The following is a 14,628-nucleotide window of genomic DNA, read 5'->3' on the forward strand; positions in this document are numbered from 1 at the left end:
TACCTTGTGTTATGTCCATGGTTTCCAGAGGAGAGTTGATTGCTAACACATGTATTGTCTTTTCTTTATTAGCTGCCTGTTTCTGCCCAGTTTGGCCCCTCATAACGCCCCTACCAACAATGCTGTCACAACCGGCCTTACTGATGGGGCTGTGGTCAGTGGCCTTGGTTCTGGTAAATACTATTTTCTGCTTCCTCCCCCCACTTTATTTCTTTCCCTCCTTTACTTTTCTTTTCCCCTTTCCCCTTTCCTCTTTTCTCTTTCCCCTTTTCCCTTCCCTCCCCTCCCCTCCCCTTTCCTTCCCTTCCCTTTCCCCTTTCCTTTCCTTTCCCCTTTCCTTTCCTTTCCCCTTTCCTTTCCCCTTTCATTTCCTTTCCCCTTTCCTTTCCTTTCCCCTTCCCTTTCCCCTTTCCTTTCCTTTCCTTTCCTCTTCTTTCCTTTCCTCTTCTTTCCCTTCTTCTTCCCCTTCCCCTTCCCCCTTCCCCCTTCTCCTTCCCCTTTCTCCTTCCCCCTTCCCCTTCCCCCTTCCCCTTTTCCTTTCCCCTTCCCCTTCCCCTGACCCTTTCCCCTTCCCCTCTTCCTTCCTTCCCCTCTCCCTCCCTCCCTCCCTCCCTCCCTCCCTCCCTCCCTCCCTCCCTCCCTTCCTTCCTTCCTTCCTTTCTTGTGATTATTCACTGTTTACATGCTTCCAGTGACCTCATTTTTTAAAATACAAATTTCAGCTAAGTAAAATCTTTCCTTTTTCATCTTTTTCTTTAGGTGAAAGATTCTTTCCTCCTCCATCTGGCTTAAGCTACTCTAGCTGGTTTTGCATTGAACACTTCAGTTCTCCTCCTAATAGCCACCCAGTTCGACTCCTCACGGTAGTGCGCCGAGCAAATTCATCTGAGCAGCATTACGTGTGCCTGGCCGTAGTTCTGTCAGCAAAAGACCGATCATTGATAGTTTCCACTAAAGAAGAACTACTCCAAAATTATGGTTAGTACTTGTCTTTTTCTATTTTCTTCTTTTGATTTTTACAAGAAATAATGCCTTTTTAATAATCAAGTCTAAGATCTAGCTGATAATTTTTTTCCAATTAAATTGGCATATCATAGGACAGGTTATATGAAATCTTGATCCCCCGTCCCCCATAAACAGCAGATTGAATCTAAAATCCAAAGGTGAAACCTGAGTGAAAGATGCAAGAAAAAGCATCTAAAGGAAACTATGAAAGAGAAGTCAGAGAAGTGATAAAAGAACATTCTGGGTATCCCTGAATGCATGACTGGCCTTTTGTGGGGGGCGGGGAGATAGGGATTTTGGTACTGAGCTCTCACAGTCAGTGTTTGCTCAAAAGGCACTTTTATGACTGAGCTATATCTTTAGACCATTTTTTTGGTATAAGCTTTGTATTTTTACCAGGGTGCTTACTTGGACCAGGTTTCACCTTTGGATTTTAGATTCAATCTGCTGTTTATGGGGGGGCGGGGATCATCATCAATTTGTCTTGGCTTTATATATCAGTAACTGTGCTATCCCCTTATCCCAGTTGTTTACCTTCTTGCCCACATCTCATAGTCTATAACTCAAGAACTTTCAGGATTCTTTGACCCTAGTTCTTTTAGCTTTTTCAGTTCTCTCCTTATTTTAACATTATAGATAAGACTCTTTTACCTGTGTAATAGTCGTGACTTATTGACAGAAGTATATACTGAATTTTCATTTTAAAATACATTAATATTCTATAAATAGAAATAGGCATTTACCTTTTCCCCCCTGTAAACAGTTTAAACTGTTTTCAAGTATATTTAATTGTATGTCTTTGTACTGAAAAGGTTGGTCTGCTTCAGTTATATGGTTATACATTAGCTCTTGTTTGTTTTAATGAGTTTTTAACCTTGGCTTTTCTACTGCTACCTTTTTCCTGTGAATACTTACAGATAAAAGAGATGGGGATGTGGCTCAGTGATAGAGTACCTAGGTACCATGTGGCTGGCTCTGGGTTTGATTCCCAGAACCACCAAAAAATATAGCAACTTATTTTTTAATTAACTTAAAATCAGTACTTAGTACAAACTATTTACTGTCAACATGTCTAGTAACATACTAGATGGTAGTGAGAAGCTAGACCTATTAGGAAGTGATTTCCTAAGTTAGCAGATCAGAGTGTTTTCATGTATATGACACAAGAGTTATTTATGAAGCAGGAACTTGAATTAATAAATAGTTAAGACAGGCACCACATCCTTACTACCAGCTAGTGTCAGGAAGGGTTCTGGGTAGTACAGCTAAAAAAATGAGCAACAAATAACTGCTCCTTTATAGTTGAGGTACATATATGAGATAAGATCTCCTTGAATTTTCCTTTCATTTTCTTATAATATTGTTAACTGTAAATGAGTACAGTATTATATGGTAGCTTATTTTTAAAGCTTGACTGAGATTTTATGTGTATGGATTTGATTTGGTTTTCTACATTCCTTCTTTCCCCATTCCTTGGCAGCTAACATCCCATTCAATTCCCATTAGTTTGACTACTTTAAGAAGCTTATATTAGTGGAATCAGTGTCTATGCCTTTCTATAAATTATTTCTTTCAGCTACCATAAGGCCTTGAAGGTTTGCCCTAATGGTCACAGATGGAAGCTTATGCCTCTTTAGAATACTGAATAATATGCTGCTGTACGTGTATACCACATGTTATCTCTTCATTTAATGATCAGAGGAGCAATGTCATATTTGGAATCTTTGTTGGACAGCTATCCAGATTGGAAATTACTGGTTCCTATGGCAATTCTATTGTCAGTTTGTTAAGGAGTCTCCAGAGAGTGTGTATGTTATGATGTTTTGTTTGTTTTGGGTTTTGGAAATGGTCTTGCTGTCTGGCACAGGCTGGCCTTTAAGTGGGAATACATCTCTCTTGGCCTTCAAGGCTTGCATCATAGGCATGGACTAGCCCCTCTGCACCGGTTTCTTTAGTGGTTATGGTACCTTGTATTTCCACCAACAGGGCACAAGGATTTTGGTGTTTGTTGTTGTTTTGTGGTATGGAATATGAATTCAAGGCCTCATGCTTGCTAGGCACTTAGCTTCACAAATATGAAGTAGTATCTCCTTCAGACTTGGCTCATTTTCTTGGTTAGTGGTGTTTATAAAGTATCTGTGACTCATTCATATGTCATTGGAGACCTGTCTGTTCAGATTTACTTAGTTTTTGTTTTGTTTTTCTTAGTATTGGGAGTTGAACTCAGTGTTTCACTATTGCTAGGAAGGCTCTCTTCCACTTGAGCCATGCCCTTAACCCTGGTCACTGTTTGAATTCCTTATATATGGTCTGCATATAATTTGTTTTTATTCCATAGTTGCTTTTTTGTGCTGTTAATTATTTCATTTGATTGCAGAAGATTTTCAGTTTAATGTAGTTATGCTTGTTTATTTGCAGTGTCAAGTAGTCTTTTTATTCTTTATTCATTTTTATTTATATATATATTTTTTCATTTGTGGGACTTGAACTCTGGTCTCTGGGTGTCCCTAAGCACTTCAGCTCGAGGCTACCACCCTCCCCTTTGAGCCACAGCACCACTTCTAGTTTTCTGGTGGTTAGTTGGAGATAAGAGTTTTATAGACTTTAGTGCCCAGGCTGGTTTTGAACCATAGTCCTCAGATCTCAGCCTCCTGAGTAGCTAGGATTGCAGGCGTGAACCACTGTGCCTGGCTAGACTTTTTATTTTTTTTATATTATAACATTACTGTCTACTACATCTATTTGATTATAAGGATAACCCTAAGCAGATGTAGACAAACATAAACCCTAAATAATACTTCTGGCTACCTATGTGATTATTGAATAAATAGGCTATTTCATTTATATCATTTTATTTTTAACATTAAGTCAAAAGTAATTGTTGGAATAGGGATAATTGGCATTTTTTTCATCTTTCCCCTTTAGTTGATGATTTCAGTGAAGAATCTTCTTTTTATGAGATTCTCCCGTGTTGTGCTCGCTTTCGATGTGGAGAACTTATAGTCGAGGGACAGTGGCATCATCTGGTTCTGGTGATGAGCAAAGGCATGCTGAAAAACAGCACCGTGGCCCTCTATCTTGATGGACAGCTAGTTAGCACTGTAAAGGTAAGCATTTGCACTTGTGAATATACCTGCTTTGCAAGGAAGCTTTAGAGGGTATGTGCATGCATATGTATATTCTGTAGGAATATTTCTTAAGTTAGAGCATTAATCGTAGGCTAACCTTTAGTATCCATTTAAACAAGTGTTTAAAGTCATATTATTGGCTAGTTCCTTATTAAACTATAATAGAAAGGAGGGCCCTTAGGGTCCTAAAGAAGTTATTATGTCAAGATTTGAAACAAGATTTTTTTACAATAGACACTTAGGCTGAAAGACTAAGAAGAAAACTATGAATACACTGTTTTGTCATTGTAACATAAACATTCAGTGCTATAGGATAGTATTCACAAGGGAATTAAAGAAACCAGTCAAGTAAAATTCTTTTTTTTTTTTTTTCATTAGTTGTGGGACTTGAACTCTGGGCCTGGGTGCTGTCCCTGAGCTCTTTAGCTCAAGCCTACTGCTCTACCACATGAGCCATGGCACCACTTCTAGCTTTCTGGTAGTTATGGTAGATAGGAGTCTCACAGTCTTTTGTGCCTAGGCTGGCATTGAACCATGATCCTCAGATTTCAGTTTCATGAATCAGAAACATTAGTTACTGTAAGTTCAGCTCCTTAGTCCAAAAACCCAAAATGCTCAACATATAATCCATTTTGTATGCCAACATATAATGGTCAAAAAGTTAGCATTTTAAATTTCAGATTCTCAGATTAGAGATGTTTAATCAGCAAAGTATTTGCAGATACTATAAAATTGAAGTTTTGTGAAATCTGAAACATTTGTAGATTACAAGCATTTTGGATAGGGATACTTTTAACATATACTTAGGATAAAACTCTTCTAGCAAGCTCTTAAAGGTCTTTAATTTCTGAAAGATAGCATCCATCATTCAGTGGTTTCACTTGAAAGAATAATTAAGATAAAGTTTATCCCATTGTGTGAAAATAGCAACCTCTTTGAGTATATGTCCTTTTTAATAATGTTCTATTGTAACATTATTTCAGTGTGGTAAACCATAAAACATACCTAGTGAAGTCAGTCATCAATTTCTTTGAATAATGATTTTGCTGGAATTAGTTTATTGATTCTCTAGCTGATAACTTCTTGTTAGGAAAGAAGGAATCTTAATTCTGTAAGAATTGGTTTAATTTTTGTGTACATTATCACTCTCCTATGAGCAGTCCAGAAATAGTATTTATATCTTGATTTTCATGATCGTACTACTGACATCATTGGAGACTGCTCTTTAATATATACATCAACAGATGTAATAGGAAGCTAGGATAACAAAACAACAGTGAAAATGTCCTTCATTTCATTAATTGATGGAAGTAACTATTTCCTTGCCTCTTCTACCCTGTTAATTTACTTATTTGTTGACATTGTATTGATTGCTAAGTTAGCAGTAGTCAATAAACAGAAATATGATTTCAAACCTGAGAATCTGTCAGCAGTGGTTAATATTTAACACTGTCATTAAAATATAGCCACGGCCAAGAGTGTGGCCTAGTGGTAGATTGTTTCCTAGCATGCACAAAGCCCTGGGTTCAATTCCTTGGTACCATATACACAGAAAAAGCTGGAAGTGTTACTGTGGCTCAAGTGGTAAAGTGCTAGCCTTGAGAAAGCCCAAGGACGGTGCCTAGATCCTGAGTTCAAGCTTAAGCCAAAAATAAATATGGTCAATATTAATCAACCCTAGTATTCTAAAACTTTTGACATTTTTATCATACTTTGCTCCTAAGAGACACTTTTGTAAATTATCTTAACAGTTTCATACTGATGGTAACTCACTTGAGTACTGTCTGAAGTCCATAGTACAAAGGTCTCTTTTTTTCCATATATTTTTTATTGTAATTAATTCACCAAATAGAAGGTGCATTACTTCACAAATATTGATACCCTTTCTCATGTCTTGGTCCCCATTTCCCTCCCCCCACCCCGCCCCTCACCTTGTCTACCCCCCTTCCCTATCCGATTTCAAATAACCAAATACGTATATATACAATATGAAAAATGTCAGCGAAGCATCATTAATTGATATAGAGACCAACCAAGCAGTGAAATTTTTTCTTTATTTAATTTTGGACATTCCTAGCAGTCTTTTACAAAGAACTGGATAATCTTTAACATATTCAGTGTTCAATTACAGATCTTTGAATCTTTTTTTTTCTTTTCTTTTCTTTTTTTTGGCCAGTCCTGAAGCTTAAACTCAGGGCCTAACCACTGTCCTTGATCTTTCTCAAGCCTAGAAGCTCTACCACTTGAGCTACAGCAAGCACCACTGCCAACTTTTTCTATGTATGTGATACCAAGGATTTGAATTCAGGGCTTTGTGCATGCTAGGCAAGCACTCTACCAGTAGGTCACACTCCTGATTCTAGATCTTTGAATCTTACCTTCAGTTTCTCAGCCTGTTTTTTTTTCACATTTGTAAAGTTGTGTGGCCTTGGACTAACATGCTGAAGCAGTTTGCTGCTACTTGTCCACAACTCATATCCTGTGTTGTCTTCTCTCTAGCTTCATTATGTTCACAGTACTCCAGGGGGTTCAGGCTCTGTGAACCCCCCTGTGGTGAGCACAGTCTATGCCTACATTGGTACTCCACCTGCACAGCGCCAGATTGCATCATTGGTTTGGCGACTGGGGCCCACTCATTTTCTAGAAGAAGTTTTACCACCTTCAAGTGTTACTTCCATTTATGAACTTGGACCAAATTATGTTGGAAGTTTCCAGGCTGTATGCATGCCATGTAAGTAACTTATTTTTAGTTTGGGTTTTTTTTTTTTAGTTTTTGAAGTTACTTTTTGAACATAGTATGTGAGTATATGTGTGTGGGGAGGGGCTTTCTCCAATATTCCTCATCATGGTATTATTGATTATTAAGCACATTTCCAAACTTTAAAATGTTCTCCTTGGCGTAGGGGTAGCTTAATGTAGAGCACTTAACTAATTAATGTATGAAGAGTTTGATCCCCACAGAGAGAGAAATTTTCTCTTCTCCTGATAATACTATATGTTTCAGATTCTTACCTGATCACTAATTAGCCAGGTGCTCTTAGTGGCTGAAGAAGATGTAGATAAATGTTCTCTAAGAGTGCCCTCATACTGTTCATACTGTAGTTCATACTGTTATACAAAGCCATAAAACATACAGATATTCTTATTAAAGAAAAATGAATGGGAGAAAAAAACATGAATGGGTCCACACATATTCTCAAAATGAGACCTACCAATTCATTATTCCTCATCCTTTTACTCCTATATTCTATTTTTCAAATTTTTTCTCATGAAAGCAATATAAAATCAAGGGAACTGATATTTACCTTTGATTCCTTTATATTATTCCTCCAAATCCTATCTTTGTTCTTGTCCTTTTGGACAAGTAGTCTGTAAGCGTCAGTAAACAGGAGATTTATTTGTCATTTCACTCATTGTTTTATTTGGATAATATCTAATAACTGATACTTGTCGATTTCTTACTATGTCTTAAATAAGTTAATATGAATGGAGGATGTATTTCCTCTGAGCCATTCATGTGTATTTGTCTGAAAACATTTGTGTTAGATAGGGTTATTGTAATCCCCATTTCATAGATGAGGAAACAAGAAATGTAGAGGCATTAACTTTTCTGTGATAATAGAATTCAAGTTTGGCAATCTCATTCTAAAATGTATGCTGTTCAGTGTTATACTGTATTGGGATGAATATGGAGAGGCATGAATGAAGGTTCTTGCCTTTGATTATGGAAAGAGGACATAGTACTACTAGGCCTGTGGACTTCTATACATTTTCATTTCCTTTCTCCTTTGTATTTATTGTATTGATTGTTAGGAAGAAATTCAATTTTATGTTCTGTCTTTTAAGAGTATAAAATATGGAATATAAAAGTGTTTTGTGATTATTAGATAACAAAAGAACCTTTTCTTCTTATAAGCATCCAAGAGTAAAACACAGAACATAATTATCTATGACTAGATTTTTGTCCTATATTCTGTATTCCTATTTTCTAATTAAAGAAATAGACCTGAAAATTCAACATAGTTTTTAAATTTAGCTCCCATATTGTACCTTAAAAGATGTTCAGGTTCATCCAGGTAAAGGTGTTGCTAAGAAGCAGAGCATATAGCTCACTCCTGTAATCTCATCTGTAGCTCAACCTTGTAATCCAACTCAGTAGGTTGAGATCTGAGGATCGCGATTCAAAGCCAGGAGAATTCACAATCTTCAATTAACCACCAGAAGACCCAGGTGGCACTGTGACTCAAAGTGGTAGGACACTAGCATTGAGCAAAAAAGAGCTCAGGAGCTAACAGACAAGATAAAATAATGGAATTCGCTGGAAAGTAGATGAAACTAGAGCGAATCATGTTGAGTGAGATAAGTCAAGATCAAAGGAACAAAAGCTGCATGGTCTCCTTGATATGTGGATATTAGATCCAAACAGTATAAGAGCAATAACCCAATATTCGGGTACCCAAGGTTATTGACACTGTTTTGAGACATAAATATAACTACATAGACATAAAAATCTATGATGGGATATATACTCTATAGTCATAATGTTCTGTAGATCGATATGTATCTATGATATACAAAGTGAGCTTAATTTTAGTTCTGTTCTAAAATTTATGTGCCAGTGATTTCATGTAGAGGTTCCCTTCTTGAATACTTGTATATTAAACATGGCATTTGAAATATGATGTAAAAAACTAGTGTTAATAAAATCTTTTAATTAAAAAATAAGAATTATTCTCTTTTGAAGGTAAAGATGCAAAATCTGAAGGTATTGTCCCATCTCCTGTATCATTAGTTCCAGAGGAAAAGGTTTCATTTGGCCTCTATGCACTGTCTGTGTCCTCCCTAACAGTGGCCAGAATCCGGAAAGTATATAACAAGTTGGATAGTAAAGCCATTGCCAAACAGGTAAGCAGAATGATTTCCTGTAAGCTATATCTAGGTCTCAGAATTTCAGAGTCTTATGGGTTACCACCAAAGTATGAGGGATTGCTGAAAAGAGGGCCTTTTGTGGATTAATTTTTACTTAAAAATGTATTTATTGAGAACATTAATATATTCAATATACTTAATCTTAAAATTTATCTTATATTCTAATTCCTGGAATCTGAAAATGTTACTTTATATACAAAGGAAAATTTAAATTGTATTGAAGTCCTTAACCAAGCGGTGTTAGAATCAGAAAATTACATTGACCATTCAGATGAGCATAGTTTGAAGCATGTGCATGCTTAACAGTTGAAGGCCAAGGTAGATGAACAGGTCAGAGTAATTCCCTGTATGGGAAGATGCTGTGGCTGGCTTTGAAGGTGAAGACAGAGGCTATAAGCCAAAGAAAGGTGAGAAACTGACAAAAGCAAGAAAATAAAACTCTGCCCTCAGTGGGTCTAACCCTGTCTAAACCACTGTTTTATTGGCTCTTCAGTCTGTTATATAATGGATGTTGATTTCATAGTAGTGTGAACAGCAACCACAGAGGACCAAGGCCATCTTCATCCTTGATGATCCATTCATTGATTGGTATAGGCTGCAACTATGTGTTCTTTCCCATCACTTCATTTATGAGTTCTTTATTGTCTTATAGTTTTTTATGCTCTTTTTTAATACCTTAACTTTTCTCTGGCTGCTTTCAAATTTTTCTTTTATCCTGGATCTTCAGAATTTGATTATGATAAGCCCAGACCCTTTGAACTTTTTTTTTTTTTTTGGTGGGTCTTGGAGCTTGAACTCTGGTCCTGGGTGTTGTCCCTGAGCTCTTCAGCTCAAGGCTACCGCCCTACCCCTTGAGCCACTTCCCATTTTCTAGTGGTTAATTAGAGATAATGGTCTCATGATCTTTAGTGCCCGGGCTGGCTTTGAATCCTGATCCTCAAATCTCAACCTTCTGAGTAGCTAGGATTACAGGTATGAACCACCATGCCTGGCTTGGACATTTTTATAATACTGGAATTCAATGAGCCCCTTTTTGACATTTTATATCCTTCACTAAATTTAAAGAACTTTTCATAATTATTTTTTGAATATATTTTTTTCCGCTGGATTTTCTTTGTTGAAAGATTCTTCAGTTTCAGTGATCATCATTCAGGTTCTCTTGTTATTTTGGTTTTGTTAGTCATGGGCCTTGGCATTATCCCTGAGCTCCTTTGCTCAACACTAGCACTCAACAACCATAAGTGACAGATCCACTTCTATTTTTTTCTAAATTGAAGCTAGGTGTCTCACAGGGCTTTTCTGCTTGTGTTGACTCCAAACTGTGATGCTCAAATCTCAACCTTTGAGTAATTAGGATTACAGGTATGAGCTGCCAGCACTAAATTCTTTGTTGTATGTTTTTTTAATCTCTCTCTCAAATGTTACTTCTGTTTAGTTGTTTGGCTTTTAATGTAGACCAAATCACTTTTAGCTACATAATTTACAACAATAAAATTTGTTTACTGAATATATAATTCATATTTTTATATTTCTATTAGCAATCAAGCAGTTGAACTTTAGAACAGTAAGAATGGAATTGTTGTTGTTTAAATAATTGCTATCACTAAGCCTATCTTGTTACTACTTTTTTATGGATTCCCTACAGTGTCCTGGATACCATTTGTTCCTACTATTGTTTTTTATATTTTGGCACAAGATTGGTTCTTGTATATGTTTGATGTTCCCTTTATGTAGGCATATTTATCTAGAAACATAATTTGGAAAGATTTGTAGCTAACAGGATAGTCACTAATCAGGAATACTGTGAGGCACTGAAAAAAGATAGGCATCACTCTATGACAGGTGTCATTCAAAGAGACCCCCACTTGCCCAGATTCTCAGCATCTTTCCCTCAGTCGATTATATTTAAGTTATTTCTGTGAATTTCCTAATTCCAAAGTATTTGCCCTTTAATAAGATCGATTCTGTAATTTAAGTATTCTGATAATAAGAGAGAAAAAAGACAAGTTATCAGAGTTACAGTTTGTTCCTGTTTAAAAAACATTGAAAATTCTAAAAACAGAGGGGATACTGTTATGTAAGTCAAGGGAAGAATGCATTCCCCTTTGGAGAATGTCACCCCTTTACTCACTGTCTTCTAGTTTTTCCTTTCCATTCCCACCCACAGGTTGAGTAGTTCATTTTTAACACAGTGTCCAGTGAGTGTCTATGCTTGGGAGGAGGTGGGGTAGGGAAATTGGGAGAAAAACATGGGAAAGGGATATCAAGGTTCAAGAAGTAATGTAGCCACTACCTGACGAATGTAACTGTAACCCCTCTATGCATCACCCCGACAATAAAATACAGTTATTATAAAAGAAAGAAAGAAAAGATTCAGGCTGTGTTTCTGTAATTACATTGCTTTTCTTTTCTATTTTCAGTTAGGCATTTCCTCCCATGAGAATGCCACTCCTGTGAAGCTGATTCACAATGCAGCAGGCCATCTTAATGGACCTGCAAGGACCATTGGGGCTACACTGATTGGATACTTGGGTGAGTTAAATTGGTCTGTCATTTCAAACTTGTGTGAACCTTCAAATTTGCATTTAAGTTCATGTTTTATTGAGCTAGTCAACTTTAAAAATTGTAGTCGTCTTAAAATCTCATTAATATTTAATTATTTTTTGTAATTATTACTTTTCTAATTATTATTGTCGGGGTAATGTATAGAGGGGTTGCAGTTACATTCATCATATAGTGGGTGCATTACTTCTCGTTTTTGTTCTCCTTTCTCTCCCCCACCCCTCCCAGTCCTCTTGTTGTCTTGTTAGCGGTGAGCATTGGCCACATCGTCATTGAGGTTATTCATTAATAAATTTCAAATGACCCGGTTAAAACAGGTTCTAAACGAGAAAAATACTGTTGATTATTTCAAGGCTTGATTTAGCAAAGGTTTTGGTCAAGTGTTCTTTTAATGTAGAAGTGAGGTGAAAATGAGAAATTCTGTACAAGAACATGGCGTCTGTTTATAATAAAAGGTTTCGGAGGGGTGCTATCCTGGAGAGCCTTATACAGACTATCTTCCTAAAAAGAACTGAGCTGGCCACCAGTGCCTCTTACCTGCCTTCCCAGCTACTCAGGGGGTTCATTGCAGTTTGAAGCCAACCCAGGAAGGAAGGCTGGTGAGACTTTTATCTGCAGTAAACCACCGAAGAACAGCTCTATGTGGTCTAGTGCTAGCCTTGCACCAAACAAAGAGCCAAAAAAAGAGAGTCAAGAACTGCACCCAGGCCCTGAATTCAAATCCCAGAATAGTACACAGTACCCCCCCACACACACACAGATTTGGTATCTTTTTAATTAGGATATTAAGGCATAATACAAGACTACCTAAATTCAAAATCAGTAATTGCTTCATTTCATATAAAAATCAGTATATAGTATTAGTTCCTTTTTTCATTAACAAAACATTACTGTTTTGTTGGTCCAATTTTTACCAGCAAAGATGGTTTTTATCATGGCAATGTTCACTTTCTGCATTGTTAAAACATTTTGTTTTTTTATTTTGTTGTCGGGGAAATATATAGAGGGGTTACAGTTACATTCATCAGGTAGTAGGTGCATTACTTCTCACATATTGATACCCCTTCTCATGTTTTTGTCCCCATTTCCCACAACTCACCCCCTCCCAATCATCTTGTTTTCCCCCTTCCCTTTCCTGTTTTAAAAAATTACTTTGATGTTAAAGCACATAATATTTTTCTTTATTTAATTCGGCAACTATTTACTATTCCCTTTGGTAATCCACAACAGCAGTGGAGTAGTAGAAAACAGGGAGTGAAGAGTTTGTAGATCTAGATCTAAGTTCTACTCCCTCTTCTGCTACTTTGTTATTAGTCACCCATTTTATTTTTTTTAGATTTTTTCCATCCTTTTATTATTAAAATGACACAGGCCATGAGGCAACATCTTAGCACAGTTGCTTGCTTTATTTACTTTTTTAATGTTATCAAAATTTTCTGTCTTCAGGTCAGAGCTGGTGGCTCATGCCTATAATGCTAGCTACTCAGGAGGCTGAGATCTGAGGATCGCAGTTCAAAGCCATCCTAGTCACCCATATAAGCTCTGTCACACTTCAGGGTTTTTTTTTTTTTTTTGTCTGTTTTTGTTTTTTACCTATGATTACCTAGAAAGATAATTCAGTAGATTAAAAAAAAAACTACAAGTGCTACAAAGAACATAGAAATATAGAATGGGTATTTGTGCATTCATATTATGCATATCTAAGTGCTTTCCTTTTCCCTCCTTTCCTTCCTTCCTTCCTTCCTTCCTTCCTTCCTTCCTTCCTTCCTTCCTTCCTTCCGGCGGGGGGGGGGGGGGGAGGGCAGGGTCTCCCTATGTTATTCAAAGCTGGTCTTGAAATTCTAGGCTCAAGTAATCCTTCCATCTCTGCTTCACAGATAGCCCCATCCCCAACTAGATTTTTAGTTTTAAAATAGTCTCTATCAGAAGGCAAGAGAGTGTCAAACACTGTCTTAGCGATTGGCATGGTCAGACACCCTTAGCTTACACCTGTAATCCTGGCTACTAAAACTAAGGCTCTCCACATCTAAATAACCAGTTACTTAGAGTACTAACCTAAGAGATGTCATGAAAAAATGGCCAGTAATGTGCTTCACTTGCCTCTACATGTAGAATATATTTTAAGACTGCCAAGGCAGCTTCTCTGACTCTTTCTCCAGTTAGTTCCCTCCAAATGTACTGCTCAACAAAATCTAGTGAAGCCACTCTTTCCTTAGTTCCTTCTAAAGGAAGGAGTCTTCTGTTGCTGGCAGATAGTGTTTCAAAACATGAGTCTTGCTCTCTATTCTCTTTTTGCTGACTCTTCTATAAAAAAAAAGTATATATGCATATTTTCCCTTAAACTATACCTTTCTTTTTTGTTTAGAATTCTTATTTCAATACGTAAGATTTTTCTAAAATTAAATTTGTGATGACAAATTGACTATTGAGTTATTCATTTCTTGTTCCCATGGGGAATTTAATTGTTTCTTGCTGTCTTTTAATCAGGAGTGAGAACATTTGTCCCTAAGCCTGTTGCCACTACTTTGCAGTACATCGGTGGCGCTGCAGCCATCCTGGGCCTGGTAGCCATGGCCTCTGATGTGGAAGGGTTATATGCAGCAGTCAAGGCCCTGGTTTGTGTGGTCAAGAGTAACCCACTAGCCAGCAAAGAGATGGAAAGAATCAAGGGTTACCAGGTTTGTAACCATTAAAGCTTTCCTCTACTTAATTTAGATATTCTACTTTTCATTATTCTTATTTTCTCAAAACTCTGGAAGAAATTATTTTCTCCAAGTAATTTCAAAGCAAGTTACATTTTATGAAAAGTGACACGTCACATGTAAATTATGAGAAGTTTATTTTGATTTATCTCTTTTCTCCTTTCCCATCCAGTTTTACTACATCCTTAAATAGGGTTATGTCACTCAATATAGCTTTGAAACATTGAGATATATAGTTGTTTCTTCTATTCATTGGGGATTGGTTCTAAAACCTCCCCTCAGATAGCAAAATCTATGCATAC

The 14,628-nt window shown here is 36.9% G+C and overlaps 1 protein-coding gene across 4 annotated transcripts in view; it reads left to right on the plus strand.

Annotated features, from left to right (window-relative positions):
• Wdfy3 (WD repeat and FYVE domain containing 3) overlaps positions 1-14,628 on the plus strand; it is a 179,624-nt gene that overhangs the window by 70,119 nt on the left and 94,877 nt on the right. For all 4 annotated transcript variants that reach the window (XM_090343279.1, XM_090343281.1, XM_090343280.1 and 1 more), the window contains 7 exons: positions 73-173; positions 760-978; positions 3,931-4,112; positions 6,633-6,864; positions 8,878-9,038; positions 11,483-11,594; positions 14,112-14,302. In XM_090343279.1, coding sequence (XP_090199405.1) covers positions 73-173; positions 760-978; positions 3,931-4,112; positions 6,633-6,864; positions 8,878-9,038; positions 11,483-11,594; positions 14,112-14,302 — 1,198 coding nt within the window. The remainder of the gene's footprint in view (positions 1-72; positions 174-759; positions 979-3,930; positions 4,113-6,632; positions 6,865-8,877; positions 9,039-11,482; positions 11,595-14,111; positions 14,303-14,628) is intronic.

This window comes from Megascapheus bottae, chromosome 13 (assembly GCF_031878675.1).
Source record: "Megascapheus bottae isolate mThoBot1 chromosome 13, mThoBot2.hap1, whole genome shotgun sequence".
NCBI lineage: Eukaryota > Metazoa > Chordata > Mammalia > Rodentia > Geomyidae > Megascapheus > Megascapheus bottae.